This window comes from Pongo pygmaeus, chromosome 13, assembly GCF_028885625.2.
Source record: "Pongo pygmaeus isolate AG05252 chromosome 13, NHGRI_mPonPyg2-v2.0_pri, whole genome shotgun sequence".
NCBI classification, from domain to species: domain Eukaryota; kingdom Metazoa; phylum Chordata; class Mammalia; order Primates; family Hominidae; genus Pongo; species Pongo pygmaeus.
This window is the reverse complement of record NC_072386.2, coordinates 52,308,004-52,330,505: the sequence shown is the minus strand read 5'-3', so window position 1 is coordinate 52,330,505 and position 22,502 is coordinate 52,308,004. Positions and strand designations below refer to the sequence as shown.

The following is a 22,502-nucleotide window of genomic DNA, read 5'->3' as shown; positions in this document are numbered from 1 at the left end:
GTTGGGCTTAATACCTAGGTGATGGGTTGAGAGGTGCAGCAAACCACCATGGTACACGTTTGCCTATGTAACAAACACGCACATCCTGCACATATACTCTGGAACTAATAAAAACCTACATATTGGCTAGAACACACTATTCAGGTTATGGGTGCATTAAAATCTCAGAATTCACCACTATGGAATTCATCCATGTAACCAAAAACCACTTGTACCCAAAAGCTACTGAAATTTTTAAAAATATTAAAAATAAAAATGAAGTTAAGGTATAAGGTCTACTACAGTTGCAGCTATCACTGTGCTTTTTGTTTGTGTACATTATAGAATAAAATGTAATTGCAGAGTTTTTCAGGAGAGAAAAATCACCCATAGTCCCTCACTTTTATATTGCTTTTAAAACTTTGAGGTCTTTATGTATAAAATTTTCTCAAAGTAAATATTTCTTCAAATTAATATTTTTACTTTGGAGTACATAATTTTATTCTATAATTTGGCATCTAAAACATGTACAATGATTGACAATCAAATGAATGTTCCCATATATAACAAAAATCCAGATGCTAAATGACAAAATTATCTTACCATAATAAATAAAATCCTAACCCAATGGCCCCATATTGCTAATTTGTCTTCAGTAAATATACTTGAACTGAACCTACCCATGAACTTAAACTAACATCACTAATTTTTCATACACACAAAGAAAACACCAAATTTGTGTCTATTGAACATAATCTAAATAGTTCTTCTTCCAAGAAAAGCACTATGTGATATAATTTGAAACACTTCAGAACATTTAATTATTATAAAACTTCTGAACCTTGTGTTTTTATCTTTATATCCTTATTGACTAGCACAGGGCCTGGCATATTGTCAGGCCTTTAAAAAGTGTTGAGTAAATAAATTAGTATTACAATATTCTATTTGGGGTTCTATCCATAACATAAACATGTCTGATTACACCTCTAGGCAGCATTATAATGTTGTTCTTACATATTTTTCAAAAAAAAAAAAATTCTGAAGCATTGCTTTGCAAATCCACACCTAAAGTGATATCTCAAGAATAGGAGAAGTGGAGAATTTGGAGACTTTACCCTAAAAACCCTAGGAACCAAGTTAGATAGGATCTTGAAATAATTGGCTTAAAAATAGTAACATTTGACCTTAAAACCATAATTTTAAAAGAAAAGCAAAATGCTATTGCCACTCTTAATTGCATCTGTAACTATTATGTGTGTGTGTCTGTGTGTGTATGACTGATATTAGCATTTAATGCTGCCATTTTCAAGTAATACAAAGGTTTAGTGTTTCATTGCCTAATCTGTATATAGACAACTCTATTATAAGCCCAGGACATGGAATTTAACAGAAGCCCACCAAAGACATGTAGAAATTTTCTCTGATGGAATAACTGGTCTAAATTTGGAGGGGCAAGAAAAAAAGTTTTATTTTAGATTATATTTTGCTATAAAATCATATTATCTTGTTCACACTGAAAGTGGCTTTCGAACTGTATAATGGGCAGAGGTTGGAAGAGTGTGGAGGGCTCAGAGGAAGACAGAAGGATGAGGGAAAGTTGGATCTTCCTAAAGACTTGCTAAATAGTTGTGACCCAAATGCTGATAGTGATATGGACACAGATGGCCAGGTGGATGAAGTCTCAGATGGAAATGAAAAACCTATGGGAAGTGGAGCAGTCACTTTTGTTAAGCTTTACCAAAGAGTCTGGTTGCACTGTGCCCCTGCCAAGGGATATGTGCAACTTCGAGCTTGAGAGTGATAATTTACAGTATCTGCTGGAAGAAATTTCTAACCAGTAAAACATTCAAGATGTAAACTGGCTGCTTCTAGCAGCCTAGGCTCATATGTACAAGCAAAGAAATGACCTAAAACTGGAACTTATATTTAAAAGGGAGCATAAAAGTTTACAAAATTTGTAGCATAGCCATGTGGTAGAAAAGAAAAGCCCATTTCTGGGTGAAGAATTCAAGCAGGCTGCATCAATTTGCATAAGTAAAGAGGAGCCAAGTCTAATAGTCAAGACAATAAAGAAAAAGCCTTGAAGACATTTCAGAGACCTTTGCAGCAGCCCCTCCCATCACAGGCCCAGAGGCCTAAGAGGACAGAATGGTTTCCTGGGCCAGCCCCAGAGCCCCACTTCCCTGCACAGCCTCTGGACACTGTTCCCCACATCATAGTCACTCCAGCTCCAGCTTCAGGTCAGATACAGCTCAGATACAGATACAGCTCTAGTCACTGCCTCAGAGGGTGCAAGCTTTAAGTCTTGGCAGCTTCCATGTGATGCTAAGCCTGTGAGTATGCAGCAGATAAGAGTTGAGGCTCGGGAGCCTCTTCCTAGATTTTGAAGGATGTACGGAAGTCTGGATGTCCAGGCAGAAGCCTGCTGCAGGGGGAGATTCCTCATGGAGAACCTCTATTAGAGTAGTATAGAGGGGAAATATGGGGTTGAAGCCCCCACAAAGATTCCACTGGGGCACTGTGATGGTTAAAACTGAGTGTCAACTTGATTGGATTGAAGGATGCAAAGTATTAATCCTGGGTATATCTGTGAGGGTGTTGCCAAAGGAGATTAACATTTAAGTCAGTGGGTTGGGGAAGGCAGATCCACGCTTAATCTGGATGGGCACCATCTAATCAGCTGCCAGTGAATATAAAGCCGGCAGAAAGACGTGAAAAGGTTAGACTGGCCTAGCCTCCTGGCCTACATCTTTCTCCCGTGCTGGATGCTTCCTGACCTTGAACATCAGACTCCGAGTTCTTCAGTTTTGGAACTCAGACTGCCTATCCTTGCTCCTTAGCCTGCAGACAGCCTATTGTGGGACCTTGTAATCATGTGAGTTAATACTTAATAAATATATAAATAAATAAATATATAAATAAATATATAAATTTATATATAAATAAATATATAAATAAATAAATATATAAATTCTTTATATATATATATACCTAGAGTGGTATAGCCACTGACAACTTAGACCCTGCTCCTGGAAAAGCCACAGACACTCAACACCAGCCCATGAGAGCAGTTGTGGGGGCTGAACCTTGCAAAGCCACAGGGGTGGAGCTGCCCAAAGCCTTGGGAGCCCATCTCTCACACCAGTGTGCGCTGGATGTGGGACATGAAGTCCAAGAAGATTAGTTTGGAGCTTTAAGGTTTAATGACTGCCCTGCTGGGTTTTAGATGCATGGGGCCTGTAGCCCCTTTATTTTGGCCAAATTCTCCTATTTGGAATGAGAGTGTTTACCCAGTGTATCTTGGAATACCTCTATTGTATCTTGGAATAATGAAATTCTAACTTTTTTTTCCAGAAACATTCTAAGGCATGGCTTTTCAAATTCTTATTTAAGTTTAAGAACAAGCATAGGAGAAGTGGGACCTGGAGAAATCTTTACCTTTAAAAACCCTAGAAACCAAGCATATAAGATGATAAAATGATTGCTTTTAAAATAATAAAATAATATTTTGACTTTAAAACTTTATTTTTAACAGCAAGAAAAGTTGCTATTACTGGCCTTAATTGTACCTATTTGTTTTTCTATTTGTGACTGAAATAAGCATTTAAGGTGATCATTTTCAAGTATAAAAGTTTACGCTACATTACATAATCTGTGCAATCAACCTCACTATAAACTCAAGACATAGAAATGAACAGAAGTGGGTGGGCACAGTGGCTCATGCCTGTAATCCCAGCACTTTGGGAGGCTGAGTCAAGTGGATCACTTGAGGTCAGGAGTTTAAGACCAGCCTAGGCAACATGGTGAAACCCCATCTCTACTAAAAAAAAAGTTCAAAAATTAGCTGACATGCTCACTTGAACCCAGGAGGCAGAGGTTACAGTGGGCAGTAGGCCAAGATCGTGCCACTGCACATCAGCCTGGGTAAAGCAACAAGACTCTGTCTCAAAAGAAAAAAGAAAGAAAAAAGAAAAAGAAATTAACAGAAGTCACCAAAATCATGTTGAAATCATAATTAAGGCAATAAGCAGTTTAAGCAGGCAGGGTTGGGAAAATTATGTTTTAGATTATGCTTCTCTATAAAAATGAATTCATTTGTTCATATTGAAACTTTGTCTAACACTATTGTCTGTTGCATAGCTCTTGGAATAAGGCAGATCCACAGTAGAAAATTAAAACATTTCACCTCTAGTACAGGTTTATGGCCTGTACCACAGAGAAAGATTAGAAATGGCATCAGTATATCAAATAAGCGTTTACAAATGAACAATAAAATTTTGTCTCCATTTTTTAAAGCACAGCCTTTTACCTTGAGACCAATACACAACACTCTAGATGAAATAAATCAGCATTATTTACTTCAGCTTGATATAATATTGTTAATTGTTATATGGCTAAATAAAATGGGCATTTGTATGACAATATTTAGCTTAACTTATCCTCTGGTTATGTATATAATGAAACTAGAGATGAAAGAAAAAATGGAGTAGTCATCATGAACAAATAAGAGAAAAGAAAGCAGATAAGAAAAGATGGAAACAGGCTAGTTGCGGTGGCTCACGCCTGTAATCCCAACACTTTGGGAGGCCAAGGCAGGTGGACCACCTGAGGTCGGGAGTTTGAGATCAGCCTGGCCAATATGGTGAAACCCCGTCTCTACTAAAAATACAAAAATTAGCCGGGCCATGGTGGCATGCGTCTATATCCCAGCTACTCTGGAGGCTGAGGCAGGAGAATCACTTGAACCCAGGAGGCAGAAGTTGCAGTGAGCCAAGATTATGCCACTGCACTCCAGCCTGGGAGACAGAGCAAGACCCTGTTTCAAAAACAAAAACAAAAACAAAAAAAGAAAAGAAAAGAGGGAAACACTATTGAGCATCTACTCTGCTACATGAACCAATTCTTGGGTATCCTTCTCCCCATCTTAGAGATGAAGAAGCCAGACTCAGAGAGCCTGTGTCACTTATCCATGGTCACTGAACCAGTAAGTGATAGAGTCAGGTTCGGACACAGGTATGTGTGACTCCAAAGCCTGTGAACCTCCAAGTGCACCAAAGAAGAATGAATCCACAGCCCTCAGTAGCCATACCATGACGTTAAGCCAATGCTAACACATCCTCTTGCTGGCTAGGTAAGAAATCCAACTATAAGAATATATTTCAAATTACTGACAAGATATTACAGTTTTAAATTTAACTTAAAATTTCATTTTTTCTTTAGTTTAGCCTACAGTTTATTTATAAGCTTCTGGAAGACATTAAAATAGACTTAAATGGAAAAACATTTCCTATTCTTGAATAAAATGACTCAATAGTTCCTCATAAATAAACTTATAAGTTAATACAATCCCAATGAAAAATATCAACAGACTATTTTATACTTGGGCATGTTGATACTAAAATTTCTGTGGAAAATCAAACATGAAATATTATCCAAGAAAACATTGAAAAAGAAAAACTACAATGGTATAGTAGCCTCAACAAGCATTAAACCATACTAAAAAGTGTCTATAATTAAAACATTACAATACTAGTACCTGACTAGACAAACTGACCAGTGAATTAGAGTGTCCAGAAACAAATGCAAGTACATACAGAGACTTAGTATGTGATACAGGTAGTATCTCAACTCACCAGGGGTAAAGATAAGACTTCTTAATAAGTGGTATAGGCACCACAAAGTAGCCATCTGAAAAAGATAAAATTAGATCCCTATCTCATATCATATATGAGAATAAACCCCAAATGGATTTGGAATCTAAATGTCAATAAATGAAGCTATACAAGTTGCTATGGTTTGAATGTGTCCCCCCAAAGTTCATGTGTTGGAAACTTAATCCTTTATCCTCATGAATGAATAAATGCTGGCTCTGCCCTCATGAATAAATTAATGTCCCTATCATGAGAGTAGGTTTGTTATCATGGCTTTGTTATAAAACCAAACTTTCTTGGGCTTGATTGCTCTGTCTCACCATGTGATGCTTCCTGCCATGTCCTGATGCAGAAGGAAGGAGACTTCCCAGCCTCTAGAACCATGCACTAAATCAATCTCTATTCTTTATAAATTACCTAGTCTGTATATTGGATTATAGCAACAGAAAATGAACAAAGACAAAAGTGCCACAGGAAACAAGGATAACTGTGGTATAGGGAAAAGCTTTCTAAATCAAGAATCAAAATGTAGAGTAAATAAAATATTGGTAACTTGACCACATAAAACTAAACTTTTTTTCATGGTGTAAAAATTTTTAAACCACCGTGAACAAGTGACAATCTGACATAAAATATTAGGAAGATATACCCATAGACAAGAGGCCAATACTCCTAATATTCAAAGAACCCTTGAGGGACAGTAGACAAGAGCCCAATAAACAGAAAATTCACAAAAAACAAGATATATAAATGGCCCTCAAACATGAGAAAATGTTCAAACTCACTCATAATTAAAGAAAAGCAAATTAAAGCAAGACTGAGATATCACTTCTTGCTTGTCAGGCTGGCAAAAACTAAAAAGCAAGACAACACACTTTGTTGGTGAGACTTTAGGAAAATAGCCACTTTCAAATTGATAAACGCTTCTGAAGAGAAATATAGCAATATCTAACAAGTACTTGCCTTTAACTCAGCAATCTCAACTCTAAAAATCTACCCTGAAGATACACCTCCAACAATATAAAAATACGAAAGAACGAAGTTATTCATTGAAGCACTGTTTGTAATAGCAAAATATTGGAAATAACCTAAGTACCTGGGGTAGGCAGAATAACGGGGCCTCAGAGAAGCCCATGTCTAATCCTCAGAACCTGTGAATGTATCTCCTTACATGGCAAAAAAGGACTTTGTAGATGTGACTGAGCTCAGGATTTTGAGATGTGAAGAGAAGAGTATCCTGTATTATCCAGGCCTAGTGTAATCACAAGGGTCCTAAAAGTAAAAGATGGAGGCAAGAGAGTCAGAATTAGAGAGAAATGAAGATGCCATGCTGCTAGCTTAAATGTGGAGGAAGGGCCCATGAGCCAAGGAATGCAGGCAGCCTCTAGAAACTAAAAAAGGCAAGGAAAGAGGTTTTCTCCTAGACCCTCCAGAAGAAATGCAGCCCCCCTCACATCTTGATTTTTATCCATTAAGAACCATTTCAAACTTCTGGCCTTCAGAAATATAAGATAAAAAATTTTATGTTGTTTTAAATCACTAAGTTTGTGATAATTTGTTATAGCAATAGAAAACTAATACAGTGTACATACATCATTTGAATAAATATTGATATAGCTACACAATAAAATTCTATGCAACCATTTTTTGTAAATGATAAAGATCTCTATGAATTGATTTGGAGTGGTTTCCAGGATATACTGCTAAATGAAAAATGCAAAGTAAACAATGTATCAATGATATGCTACCCTTCACACATGACAGAAGGGGGCATAAGAAAATACTCATATAGCTATTCACTGTACCAAATCAATGTAGGAAGGACAAACCAAAGATTTATCTTGGTTAAGAGATTAAACACCTATAGAGGAAGGGTGGGAATAGGGTATTATAAAGAGGAGGGGGAATGGGAATGAGTTAATAGGGAGAAAGAGGAAGAACATTTCTTGGAGTGTATCTTTTCTGTTTGTTTAAGACAGAGTCTCACTCTGTCACCCAGGCTGGAGTGCAATGGTGCAATCTCGGCTCACTGCAACCTCCACTTCCCAGGTTCAAGCGATTCTGCTGCCTCAGCCTCCCAAGTAGCTGGTATTACAGGCACCCGCCACCACACCCAGCTAATTTTTGTATTTTTAGTAGAGACGGAGGTTTCACCATGTTGACCAGGCTGGTCTCAAAGTCCTGACTTCAGGTGATCTGCCTACCTCGGCCTCCCAAAGTGCTGGGAATACAGGCATGAGCTACAGTGAATGTATCTTTTTATATAGCTTTGACTATTAGAACCATAGCAATGTTTCATATACTCCTCAACCCTATAATTAATTAAAACCAACCAGATGTGGAGAGAATATAAAGTATAACAATAAATCCAACTGCATTACAAGTCAATAAACTAACACTGAAGGAGCCAGGAGAAACTAACCTTATTAACTGAGGAAAACAATATTTTGACTGGATACTGTGAAGACAAAAAGAACATGCAAATAATGTCCTCTAGTTATTGAATCTGTTTCTCACAGGGGTACGTATTGGTAATTCTAAAACTATTTTACATGTCTACTGGGATTGAAGTGAATATAGTGTAAGTGTCTCAGTACCTGAGGAAAAAAACTTACAAATAAAGAAAGGGAAAGAGCTAGAATGAAATGTGTCACACTGGATTGGAATTAGAAGTGTCAATATGAACTTGTGGTTTAGAAAATATATACAGATAGGTAGATATAGAAATAAATACAGATGTGTGTCTATGCATGGGTTCATATACATACATGTCTTTGCTGAGAGGACCTAGGGACAATCACCATAACAGTAAGCATACCCAGAGCCCAGGTCTTGATTTCCAAATATCATTCTCTGACAAAAGGAACCAGGACTCCATGAAGAAGTCATTAATTCCAGGCCTGGAGCAGGAACAATATAAGATAAGCCTGGCATATATTATGATCACAGAAAAGAAGCAAGTACTCAAAAAAGGATGGGTTCTATTAAAAAGATATAGAAAGCAAATGGAAGTTGGTCAAAGTCAAGGCTGAAACAATCTGAGCCGCAAAATAAATAATGATGGTACTAGTTTATAACCCATAGAGTAAAATGTCCACAAAAACATATTGATATAAATAATTGGATAAATAAACACACAAAGAAGGGACACCTCTTCCAATTAACAAATACAGATGAAATGAAGTAAACAAAAAAATCACTACTAGGCAAACCTCAGAGTATTAATTGTTGCATGTAAGATCCCACCAATGAAAGATGAAATCAGTGGGCAAAAGTTCAAGAAGAAGCAGGATATTAACAAAGTCTCAAAGTATCTCCTCAAAGATATTTATCAATTAGAAAGAAAAAATAGTAACTTTACAGTGTATATAAACTTGATGGATACAACCTTAACCAAGTGATCAAGGTTAACACCACTAGCAATAAGACATATCAACTTCATGTATCCTCTGATACAATGCAACAAGGAAGACACAAAAGCATTTTGTGGTTTAAGAAAAATAAGCAAAAACATTCACAATCTCAATCTAATCATGAGAAAATATTGAACAAACCCAAAGTAGGAAATTCTACTAAATAAATGACCAGCATTTCTCAAAAGTACTTATCATAAAAGCCAAGGAAAGAAAGAATAACTGTCACAGATGGGAGGAGATTAAGAAGATACCAATTAAATGTGATGGGAGATCTTGGGTTTGATCCTGGAACAGAAAAGGGACTTTAGGAAAAAACTGGTGAAATATCAAAAAAAAAAAAAAAAAAAAAAATCAGTGGTTAATAGTATTATACCAATATTAGTCTCCTGGTTTTGATCATTGTACAATGACTTTGTAAATTGTTAATATTAGAGAAAGCTGGATAAAGGATATACTGGAACTCTCCATGTTTTGCACCTTTTCTGCAAATCTAAAATTATTTCAAAATTAAACATTTTTTTAAACATGGATTCACTTTTATTCTGAATGTCATGAGTTTATTCAAGTCTAATAATACTTCAGATTGTTTTCCTTAATACTTAACAGTAAAGACATCTATGGGGGCTTTTTTCTCTCTCTCTAGAAATCCTCCTCCTCCTGCTGCCCTAAATTCTTCATTATCTTAAGGAACCAGGTAAAGTAGAAACAAGACACGTAGAAGTCCAAAGATTTTAATAGCAAGGTTACCTGAAATTCTGTTTGAAATATGGTAGGGTGACTATGTGTCTGTCTCTGTACATATTATCAAAATGTATAAAGTAGGCAAAAACAATTATTAAAGCTATAGGATCATTTTTTATCATTTTGCACCTGAAACCCTGCATATAGTAGGCATTCTGTAAATGCCTCACAGAATTAATAAATAATAAAGCAATCCACCCCCTTGCCCAAGCAATGAAGAACAAAAATTAATGAAAATTTCCTCTGTTCAGATTTATGAAAATAAAATTATAGCTTAAAGGAGGAAAACAAAAAAAAGCTTTTTGATGGTTACTGGATTCATTGGTCTCACTTAAGTTTGTGAACAAATCTAAAAACTGTGTGTGTGCCCTGGAGAAGTATCTGTCCTGGACCCATTGTTTGCATGGAAGGGCTAGGCAGTCAAGGATCAACTTGGTGGCTTGACCTTTCTTTGTCATTTATCTACCTTTGTAGAAAAGTGCCTGTGGCACTAATGACCTTTATTAACTGTTCTACTTTCACTTCCTACCATTTCTGGACATCAGAATACAGGAAATATTAAAAGTATTTTCATTAGCTCCCCAAGTGACTGCAGACATGTTAATATCTGCCCCACATTTTAAGAGACTTGCTGGACATTTTTAGTAGGCTCTTTAAAAGTTAAATAATGCATAATAGTATTTGCATTTAGATACAGTCCTTCATACTGTAACTAAGCTAACTTATTTCCATTCATTCCAGCTTTGAAAGAGAAAGACACAGCAGGTTGCCACTCAAACTTTGAAGACCAGTAAAGGTCAAGATGCACTTTTCAAAGGGGCTGTGTGGGCAGAACCTGGTAAGCAGTTTCTTTATCTGAGCCAGTTAAAGACTTAGTATGTGATCCCTAATCTTTACTGTACAGTGGCTAGCTTCTGTATGCTCATAAAGAATGGACCTCATACCAGGACAGCTGGATATCCACATGCAAAAGAGTAAAGTTGGACCCTTACTTCACACCATACATAGAAATTAACTCAAAATGGACCAAAGACCTAAATTTAAGAGCTACAACTAGAAAACTTTTAGAAAAAAAACATAGGAGTAAATCCTTATGAAGTTGGATTTGGCAATGGTTTCTCTGATATGACACCAAAAATAACAAAAGAAAAATAAATTGGACTTCATAAAAATTGAAAATGTGTGTGTCAAGGGACACAGGGACACTGTCAAGAGAAAAAAAAAAAAAAACACCTGCGAATGGGAGAAAATATTTACAAATCTTATATCCAATAAAAATCTAGTATCCATAATATGTAAAGTACTCTTTTTTTTTTTCTCATGATTTCTCGGTTTATTGCTCCCCTATTGGGCTTTCAGTTTAATAAACACATAGGAGCTCTAATTACAAGTGAAGAAAATGAAAGTTCATGACAAAACACAACACATTGGAGACACTTGTTAAAATATTTTCTCAAAAAAAAAACGACTGTCCATTTTGACTTATTTTGTTTTGGTACCATTCAAAATGTATAAAAAGCCTCAGCAACTAAATGAAGACTGAGTTTCAAGGAAAACAAAAAAAGTAAAGAAGCCAGCACTGCATGTCTTAACTGAATTTTTACATGGATTTGCAGGTTTAATTCTACTTGCATACATAGCATCTTTGTTTTAATCTAACGGATTTAGAGAAGATCACATTGTACGCACTTGTAGAGTTTAACATCTAAGTAGAATATGTCTATCTCGTAACATGATTTTGAAAAATCAGAAATTACAGTCCATTGAATACATCATTATGAGGATGCATGCAATCATCTTCAAAGCTGTTGCTATCAGTACTCAGAGCAAGTTGCCTGGTATCTTGTTGAGACCTCAACTTCTGCCCTTCATGTCTGTCTTGCGGTAAATCAAGAGGTAAATCAGAAGCCAGCTCTCAGCACCAAATGGTCAGTGTCGCCCCTCATCTTCACACTGGGATCTCATCACCAATGTGCTCAACCCCTAAGTTGGCACCCACAAGAGACTTCCCTGCAGCCCTCTCCAGCCACAAGATGTCGCAGTAAAGCACTTAGAAATGCAGGACATGTTATGGAGCACGACGCTGAGGAGGAAGACCAAGACGCAAGCCACCAAGATCACAGTGCACACCCTCAACCAGATGGAGCTTTTCACCATGCCCCACCTGTCCTGCTCCTCCTCCACCACCCCCTGGGGAGCCCTGCCTTGCAGAGGCTGCTGTCCAGCAGGGATGGTCACCACAGTGACGGACTTCTGCAGGCTCCTGGGCAGCAGGCGGCAGCTCATATCTCCGGGCAGCAGCGCATGCTCCTTGGAGATGGGCAGCGGCAGCATGTAGCACCCACTGCCAGGAAGTCTGATGAAGACCGGCACGTGCTCCGAAGTGTGTGGAATGGTGATGATAGCCAGGACCTCGGGGTCGTCGAAGAGCTGCGACACGGAGAAGCCGGGGGGCAGCTTGGTGACACCACTGCACCAGGGGCATCGCACGTCCTTCTGGCTGGTCCTCATCTGCTGGAGGCAAACTGAACAGCAGGTGTGCTTGCAATCCAGCAACTTGGCCTTCACTAGGGGCTGTAGTAATTAAAACAGATCTGACATTCTAGCAGAGTCCTGGGACAGCGTCTCCATGGTGGACCCTGAGCAGGAAGGGCAAGGCCAAGGGGAAGGGGAGGGAGCTTGTCTTCAGAGGCCGCCGCTCTGCGTCTTTCCAGTGCAGGTGATGGGGAACTCACAGACATCCAGCACTCACAGGTGTGTTCATTTTGTCAAAAGGCCAGGGCGACCTTAGCGACAGGCAGCTCAGAGCCAGCAGCGGGGCACATCTTCTCTCAAAACACCCAGGAATACAAGGCCAGCAGCAATGGCAATTTTCAAAGACCATGGCTTCTGGAAACAGTGGTTCCCAAAGAAAACATTGCAATATGATTATTTATCCTTCAAACTGAATCTGTCACTGAGTCCCTTTCACCCCATTCTGAGCATGATGACATCAAGTGGAAATGGTACGCGTTTGGGAGGCAAGAGCCAGGAAGCACAATTGAGACGGAGCTTTCTTCAGCGGACCTTTCTCCGTGGCGGGTTCGGGCGCTACAGCTTTGTGGGGTGGTCCTGGGCGCCCGCCCAGCTAAGCCAGACACGCCCTAGGGCCAGCGGCCGCCGCGAGGCACAAAAAAGACACACAAAAGACTAGAACTGACATTTCGCCAAAGCAGATATACAAATGGCCATTAAGCCCACGAAAACATATTCAATGTTATTGGCCATTATGGAAATTCAACTCAAAACCAGAATGAGATATATTTCAAAACTACCAGATGACTAGAATTTGGGGGGGTGGGGGGAAGAGAGAGAGAGAAAATAAGATTTGGTGAGGACATAAAAAATGGTAACCCTTACACTTTACGGTGGGAATGTAAAAAACTGTGGCCATGGTGGAAAAGAGTTTGGTGGTTCCTCAATAAGTTAAGCATAAAATTACCATATGACTCCACAACTCCATTACTAGGTATATACCCAAAAGAATGGAAAACAACTGTTCAAACAAAAACTGGTATAAGAATGTTCACAGCAGCACTATACACAATATCCAAAAGGTAGAAACAACCCAAATATCCACCAACAGATGACTAGGTAAATAAAATGTGGTATATCCATACAATGGATGATATTCAGCCATAAAAAGGAATGAGGTGCTGATACATGTTACAACACGGATGAATCTTAGAAAGATTATGTTAATTGGAGGAAACCAGACACAAAAGACTACATATTCTATGATTTCATTTACAGAAAATGCCCAAAATAGGCAAACCCATTGAGATAGAAAGCAGATGAGTGGTCGCAGAAAGCATATTAGTGGTTGCAAAGGGCTGAGGAAGGAGAAGAGGAATTGGAAGTGACTGGTTAACAGTTACAGGGTTTCCTTTTGGAGTGATTAAGTGTTACAGAATTAAATAGTGGTGACAGTTGCACAACACTGTACATGTACTAAATGTCACTGAATTGTGGTAGACTTTAAAATGGTGATGTTATATGATGTGTATTTTTTTCACAAGTGAAAAAAATTAACTTCAGAAGAATGACTTCAGGTGAGGAACATGGGGAGTCTAAGGCAGGTAGTGGGGACAGGAGGTATGGGCAGAAATGAGTCCCAGAAGGACAAGCGAAATACGGTGTGGATCCAGGAGTTAAGTCATGCATGTACACCCACTCCCTCAGTGAACTTGTGTTGGCCATGCTGCCCCTTTAAGCAAGACACTTCCAGGTTAAGTCCGCTCACACTTCTAGGCTCTGGGCCAACTCCCACTCACTACCTGGCCTTTCTCCCTACAAAGATTGTACTGCTTTCTTCTCCTCCACCTACTCTACATTCTGGTTCTTTGTCTCCAAAAGCCTCTCTAAAAGCACACACTGCACTTTCTTGCTTTCCTCAGAACATAGGACACTTCCTATTTCAAGATGTTGGTACAGCCTTCTCCTCAAAAAACAAGCAAATAAAGAAAAAAACAGATGGGGGGCACAAGTATGACAGATACTGGGAGTTATAAGGATTTACGCAACTTTTAAATGTGCTCATAATAGTTATTTGCTGCTTTAATTTTTATGTATTTGAGAAAGCATATATTGAGCACACACTATATTTTATGTTGCAAAAACCATCAGGTCACATCACTACTCCTCTCAAAACCCTTTAATGGCTTCCCACGTCACTCAGAATACATTTCAAAACAGTTGTCCTGGGTACAAGGCTTGAGTGACCTCCGACCTCATGTCTATCCACTCTCCCCCATCCTTTCAGAGTTCTGGCCATACCAGCCTCTTTGCTGTTCTTCCAACTCACCACGAGTTCTCTCAGCTCAGTGTCTCTGCATTCACTTTCCTTTTGCCTGAAACTCTTTCTCCAGCTATCTGCATGGCTCACTTTGTCATTTCCCTCAAGGCTCTGCTCGAAGGTCACCTTCTGAGGCTTTCACTAACTACCAAAAATGGGATTTCCCACTCACCCACCCACGGTCTCCCATCGTCATGCCTTACCCTGCTTTTTCCCCTCACAGAACTCATCACCACTAACACGCTGTGGTTGTTGGTTTGTTGCGTCTGTTCCCACTGGAGTGTAAGTTCCACAAGGGAAGGATTTTGCTCACTATTATGTCTCCCCATCTAAATATTACCCAGTACAGAGCAGGGGCTCCTCCATAAACATTTGGTGAGTGAATAAATGGCACATCTAATAAGAAAACTTTTGCTTTAATTACTGACTTTGCTGAGTGCTTACATGGGGCAGATGCTGTGTGCTAAATTCTTGTATGTGGGACATCTCACTTAATCCTCAGAGTAACTCTACAAAGTATCATACTCCTTATTATTAAGCTGTATACTCACATGTGGGAAATGAGACACAGGCAGGCTAAAGCAACCTCCCTACAATCAAGAATTAAGTAGGTCTTATCTAAGGGACATAGGAATCAACTTGAAAGAGCTTCCATTAGCCAAAGACGGGATAACTTGAGCAAAAAGAATAATGACTACAACTGATTAAAGAGTTTATAGTCACAATATACAAATAAACAAAAGTTATTTGGTAAATTGTGGAGACTTCTAGGGTATCAATTCACTATTCTGAAATTGCTAAATAAAAGGACAGAATCAAGCATTTATTTTGTTTCCTGTACAAACTATATTCCAGGATAACTAGGTAGTAAGACAAAGTTCTTAATACATTTCCGCACAACAAATGTCAAAGGAATGAGAGAATATTTTTAAACTGCCATTTTTTTCAAGCCCTAATGAAGTCACAGATGTAGGCAATGATCATGAGTGGATGGTAAGGCCAGCCAATCACAGGTTGACGAGGAAATTTATAATGGGTAGATCAGGTTGATATGACTAAAGGTAAGACAACCATACCTCATAAGCCTTATGATGTGATCTATTAGGTATTACACACTGCCACCTAGAAAAGATTCTTGCTAAAAGAACTGAACTGGAGTCTCACCAAACCTCTACATTTACCACTTCATAGGAAGAATGAAGTATAGAAGAATATGCTCAAAAATACCATGAGGAGGCAATCAGCCAGACACAAACTGTAGGACATTCCATAGAACAGATGAGCTGGTTTCTTCAACAAATAAATAGTACGACAAGTAGAAAGGGAGGGATATTCTCACAAACTGAGAAAGACTTAGGAGTCATAATAATCAACTATAGTAGGAAAACTTTGCTTGGATCCCTATTTCAAACACAACTGTAAAAGACACTTGTGAAGCAACTGAAATTAGGTTGCATACGATAGGAAGAAATTATTGCTAATTTAGCTAAATATGGTTATATCTGTTAGAGAATCATATGGAAATATTACAGGTAAATAGAAATTTGCCTTAAAGTATATTCCAACAAAAAGAGGCAAAAAGGCAAAGGAAGATGGAATAGAAGAAAAAAAGATTACCAAAATGTTGGTTTTAAAGTTTTTTTTTAAAGTTTTCCTCTCCTCTACATGCACTTTAGCAAGTTAGATTTGCTGGTGGGTCTTAGTATTTCTTTCTAAATTGACAAGCTTATATCTTCTGTTAATTGCTTTCAAAACACCTGGCTGACTTATTTTCTTAATATTTGCATGTTTAAAATTTTCTTTTTATCAGCATGCATATATAATTTACCTAAATATTAAGTTTTGGGGTTTTTCTCTCAAAATTCTGAAGATATGGCTCCATAGTCTGCTGGCACTTAGAAGACATTTGAAGCCAGACCAATTTTGGCTCACAAAACACTCTAGAATTCTCCGTTGTTAACACAGTATTGAAACTGTTTGTTGTCACTATCACACCACTACCCTGTTCAAGAGCCTGAGTTCCTTGACAGAGGGGATTGTGCTGTTTACCAAAGTATCTCTAGCTCCTAATTCAACTGGCACATGATAGACACTCCATAAAGTGTACTAAATGTGTAAATGAACGTTGTAATGCCAAAGGAATACCTCCCAGTATGTGTCTGGAAGTATGTTTCTTTTTATAATTACATTTGGAACATACTGTATCTTTTACCTGCATGGTAAGATTTCACAGAAAACTAAGGGAGTCTATATACATTCTTCCTTCATTTTACCCTTACCTACACTCAGGCCTTTACAGACTTGTTTCTTCCCTCATATTCTACTTACATGGTTCCTCCCAGGCACTGACCTTTTTTAAAGGCCTTTGACTTCTCTGTAGCATCTGATACCGTTGAAAACACCTTCTTTCTTCTTGAAACACTCTATGAACAGATTGCCAGGCCCCAGGTACCTCAACTACAGCTCATTAAGAAATTCAGATGGGAAATTTCTTTTTTATTCTTTTTCTTTTTTTTTGAGACAAGGTGTCACTCTGTCACCCAGGTTGTAGTGTAGTGGCATAATCACAGCTCACTGCAACCCTCACCTCCCCAGGCTCAAGCAATCCTCCCACCTCAGTCTCCTGAGTAGCTGGAACTATAGGTACACATCACACTGCCCAGCTAATATATATGTATAATATATAATATATATTATATATGTAAAATATAATATATATTATATATGTAATATAATCTATATTATAATATATATTACATATATTAGATATTATATATATTACATGTATTATATATTATATGTAGTAATGTATGTAATATGTATGTGTAATACATAATATATGTAATATGTAATATATATGTTTTTGTCATATATTATATATGACATATATTGTATATACTATATGCACACATCACACTGCCCAGCTAATATATGTATAATATATAATATATATTATATATGTAATATAGTCTATATTATAATGTATATTATATGTAATATAGTCTATATTATAATATATATTACATATATTATATATTATATATGTTACATGCAATAATATATATTATATAGTAATAGATGTAATATGTATGTGTAATACATAATATATGTAATATGTAATATATATGTATTTACATGTCATATAGTATATATATACACTGTATGTCATATATTATATATTAGCCGGGCAATGTGATGTGTACCTATAGTATTATATATAATCTATATTACTATTAATAATATATAATATGTAATATATAATACATAATGTAATAATATATAAGTTATAATATATTATATATTATTACATATAACATTATATATATTATATATTATATCATTATATACAATTAATATATATTATATATTATAAAATATTATATTAACATATAATATATACATTAATATGTTTATATAATACAATATAATAATATATTATATATTATACAGAAATATATTATTTATATTATATATTAATATATTTACATTAATTATATATATTATATAATTACATATTTTTTATATATATATATATATACACACAGAGAGGGGGAGAGAGGGAGAGAGAGAGAGAGAAAGAGACAGAGTTTTGTCATGTTGCCCAGGCTGGTCCCAAACTCCTGGGCTTAAGTGATCCTCCTCCCAAGTAGCACGAGCCACCAAGCCTGACTAATCTTTCTTCTTGTTTTATAGAGATGGGGTTTCACTGTATTGACCAGGATTATAGGCGTGAGCTACCCCACCCAGCCTATACATATTAATATTAAATAACTATATTTTTTGGTTTATAGCTATGCCTCATTTTCTTAACACCAAAGTCTAACAATAGATATAAAGGTCAAAGTCTAGATCTCATGTATTTTTAAAAAATCTTTAGTTTGTTCCTTGAACACAATAAACAACAAATAAACATCTATTTACTGCCCAACTAATCTTTACATTGACCATAAGTGCTTTGCCTACATAGCACTGTAGCACAGCATGGACCTATAGAATATGTTCTTCCCTCATTCTCAAAATGCTTTTCCAGCCACACAGGTGATATAAAATTAGTTTAGGTGTGCCACCTAGTGGCATTTTAAGGAAGTATTTTTAGAGGAGTGATAGTTTACCACTCATCTACCAGCCTAACACAAGCTAGACAGAAACTGAAGTTTGTTGATAATCTGAAAATATCATTATAACTAGCAGCATGAATTCTCTCCATCACAATTTGAACCAAAGTCATTACTTAAAAAAAGAAAACCTTTTGATTTGAGGTCTTTCATAAATTTGGTTAACCAGACTCCAGTGATTAATTTCATTTCTTGATTGGCTTACTATTAATTGAAAACTTGCTTGGTTGCTATCTCCATTATAGATTATATTAAATCACTGACAATGACCAATTATAATTATGTAGCATCACAGAAAAAGAAGGGAAAAAATGGTTCTCACCCCAGGCCATTACATTGCATTACAGTCCCCTAGAGAGATTAAAATAACAACTCTGTGAAGGTCTGAGGTGGGACCCAAACATTCAAAAGGCCCTAGATGAATCAAATGTGCAGCCAGGATTGGGAGCCTGACCAGTGGTATAAGAGATGGGGTTGAATCATGAGTGGTCTTTTCCCCCAAAAGAAAAAAACAATAACACAAAACTACTGAGCTGTGATTTATCTTTGCTTTTAATCAAAAAATAAAGAACTAAAGAAACTCCAGTAGGATAAGATTTTAGTTATTAGGCTTTACTTTAATAAATGTTTTGCTTTATTTCTTCTATTTATCCTTTTCATAGAGGTGCCATTAAATTTAAAAATAGCCAAAAGACTAAATCACAGGCTAAAGATGTTATTTAGACATGGTATTTCAATAGAATCTTTTTTAAAACTTCATCTTTGAAGACCCTAAAAAGACATCATCTTCTAGTCCAGTAGTCAAGTCCATGCCATTTGCAGGGTCCTTTTCAACCCTAGGGACTTCTGGGACATGAGGTCAATTCCAGCCCAGCCTTAGCTATTTGGGTTCACTCAACACATAGGGAGGAGAACCCCCAGGGAGCTTCAGGAATATTGTCATAACAGAATTCTTAAGTTTAGTGGGAGATTCGCTGGTGTTCATCTTATTATACTCCATAACTTACATTTGATATAAATATATTCTGTGGTATATATCAAATATTTCATACTCTTAAAAAAGGAAAGAACAGCTCAAAACCCTGGAATGATGCTGGAAGTTTAATTCCTTCAAGTGGGACACATTCAAGGAACAACCCGATCTTCCAAAACTACTGTAGATGAGGATGTTTCTCTCTAGGCTGCCCCAGGTAGGATCAGAACTCAAGTATCTCTAGAGTTAGAACGCTGGTTCAACCATGTGGGTCTATATTCCCCTGTTCATCCTTTCTTGAAATTAAGAAATAAAGTGTATCTTGATCAACAAGAAAAACCTAGTCACCTTAAGCAACATATGTTGGGAGAATCAATCCACCATGGGCCAAGTCTTCCTGCACGATCTTGCTGGGTAGGATGAGGTCACAGGCCCTGACTGCTCTTTAGCTGGGCCATTTCCCAGAGTTGTGTTTGCAGTAAGCAACCTTGAGGGATGAGGTACCATCTCCTTCCAGTCAAAGAGCAGACTTGCTCATCACTCATGATGAAAGTGATAGAGTCCACAAGCTCAATGTTCCTCAGCTATGTCACAAACCCAAAGCATCCATCCCAGCATTCAATGAGGCTCTCCTTCATCTCCTCTATGGGACTTGGAGTGCGTGCCGCTTTCTGTGCTACGAGTAATGAAGTCTTCTGCCAGCATCCATGAAATAATAACAGGCTAATTTATTGCAGCAGTCCCCTCTTAACCACAGTTTCATTTTTCACAGTTTGAGTTACCCATGGTCAACCTCAGTCTGAAAATATTAAATGGAAAATTTCAGAAATAAACAATTCATAATTTTTAAATTGCCCATCATTCTGAGTAATGTGATAAAATCTCCCACCATTCCAGCTGAGACATGAATCATCCCCTTGTCTAGTGTAGCCAAGCTGTACACACTACCTGCCTGTTAGTTACCTAATAGCCATCACAGGTATCAGATCAGCTGTCACAACATCACAGTGGCTAGTGTTCAGGTAACCCTTGTTTTACTTAACCATAGCCCCAAAGTACAAGAGTAGTGATGCTGGCAATTTGGATATACCAAAGAGAAGGAATAAAGTTCTTCCTTTAAGTGAAAGAGTGGAAGTTCTCAATAAGAAAAAAAAAAATCATATGCCAAGGTTATTAAGATCTACAGTACAATAAGATATTTTGAGAAGGAGAGAACATACACAAAACTTTTATTATAGTATATTGTTACAATTACTCTATTTTTATTATTAATTATTGTTAATCTGTTACTGTGGCTAATTTATAAATTAAACTTTATCATAGATATGTATGTACTGGGAAAACCAGAGCATACATAGGCTTCAGTACAATCCATGGTTTCAGGTATCCACTGGGGATCTTGGACCATATCCCCCACAGATAAGGAAGACTACTGTTGTTTGCAAGTAGCATAAAATCCCAGACACTTTACATGCCCTGATAGTTTTGGTGGCAAATGTGAGATGCTCACAGAGATATCTGACTTTCTGGAAAAGGAGGGACAAGGGCCCTGGTTGGCTGGGTTAGAGGACGTGAGAAGATTCCTGGAGATATGGTAGTAAATGCTCTTACCTAGATGGTGGTGAGGATGGGAAAGTGGAAGAAGGGTTCCTCACTGTCCTATGTGTTAAATGTGGTTGAACAACAAAAGGTAGGGTTGAAACAAGGTGTCCTAATGGTGCTTTGGCTGTGTCATGCTCCCTTCTGGGGTGGGAGAAGGGAGGATGTTATCATGACAATGGGGCAGCAAGCTCCATGCTCCAGCCAAAAAACAAGGCGACGTGGCTATGGCTGCTGAATCTAGGGGTCCCCAAAGCTGAAATAAATGGTGTTAACAATAAGGGTAGAGAACTGTGGGTAGACGAAAAGCATCAGAAACTTGGTTGTTGAGCCCAGTGGCAGAGGCCACTTGAAACAAAGTAAATACAAAGCCTTGCTTACTGGAACTAAGCTGCTCTCTCCCTCCATTCCCCAACCCTCCCCTGCCTCTCCTCCAACTTCCTCTGCTTTAGGGAAGTATGCTGGAGAACTTCAGGGAGGGGAAGGACTCAAAATTTTATGGCTCTGTTGGACTGGACACGAGTGCCAAAGTCTACTTGGTCTCAGGGAAAGCAAGTATGATAAGCACTGGGGTGGCCCAGAGCTCCAAAGACTGCAAGGCCATGCAGTGGCACCAGCAAAGGCTGAAACAATGATGGCTCTGAGTGGCCATTCTCTCCAGAGGCCAGAGAACACAGGAGAGGAAGCAGCACCCATTCTGGGACGAGGAGCCAAAGGACAAAAAGCCCTCCCTGCCCCTCTCCCCTAGCTGGAGACAGCATAATCTCTTGAAACTATTACGACCACCCTTGAAGTACCTATGTTAAACTCTTTTGTCTCTGTTCTTTTATTGTTATTGTTTTGGTTTTTTGAGATAGGGTCTCGCTCCGTCACCCAGGCTGGAGTACAGTGGCATGATCACAGCTCACTGCAGCCTTGACCTTCCTGGGCTCAAGCAATCCTGCCACCTCAGCGTCCTGTGTAGCTGGGACTATAGTTGTGTAACACCATGCCTGGCTAATTTTTAAAATTTTTTAAATGGAGATGGGGTCTCACTATGTTGCCCAGGGTGGTCTTGAATTCTTGGGCTCAAGCAATCCTCCTGCCATGGTCTCCCAGTGTGCTGGGATTACAGGTATGAGTCATCATGCTTGACCACATGTATGTTGTGACTAGGTGGGGGAAAGTAACTGAATTCAACTGATAGAGTGTGAG

General features: G+C 37.9%; 2 protein-coding genes across 7 annotated transcripts in view; both read right to left on the bottom strand.

The window, feature by feature from the left end:
* The window catches only part of PLGRKT (plasminogen receptor with a C-terminal lysine), a 280,885-nt gene that overhangs the window by 56,066 nt on the left and 202,317 nt on the right, over window positions 1-22,502 (bottom strand). The gene's annotated exons all lie outside the window — the stretch shown is intronic.
* Window positions 11,123-15,096, bottom strand: LOC134737967 (E3 ubiquitin-protein ligase RNF152-like). The gene has a single exon (XM_063650424.1). It carries the CDS (start codon window positions 12,296-12,298, stop codon window positions 11,771-11,773), a length of 528 nt encoding a protein of 175 aa, XP_063506494.1. The 5' UTR covers window positions 12,299-15,096; the 3' UTR covers window positions 11,123-11,770.

What these genes read in the sequence shown, in the direction of transcription:
- LOC134737967 (XM_063650424.1), bottom strand. Translation starts at nt 12,298, where the DNA reads ATGAGGACCAGCCAGAAGGACGTGCGATGCCCCTGGTGCAGTGGTGTC.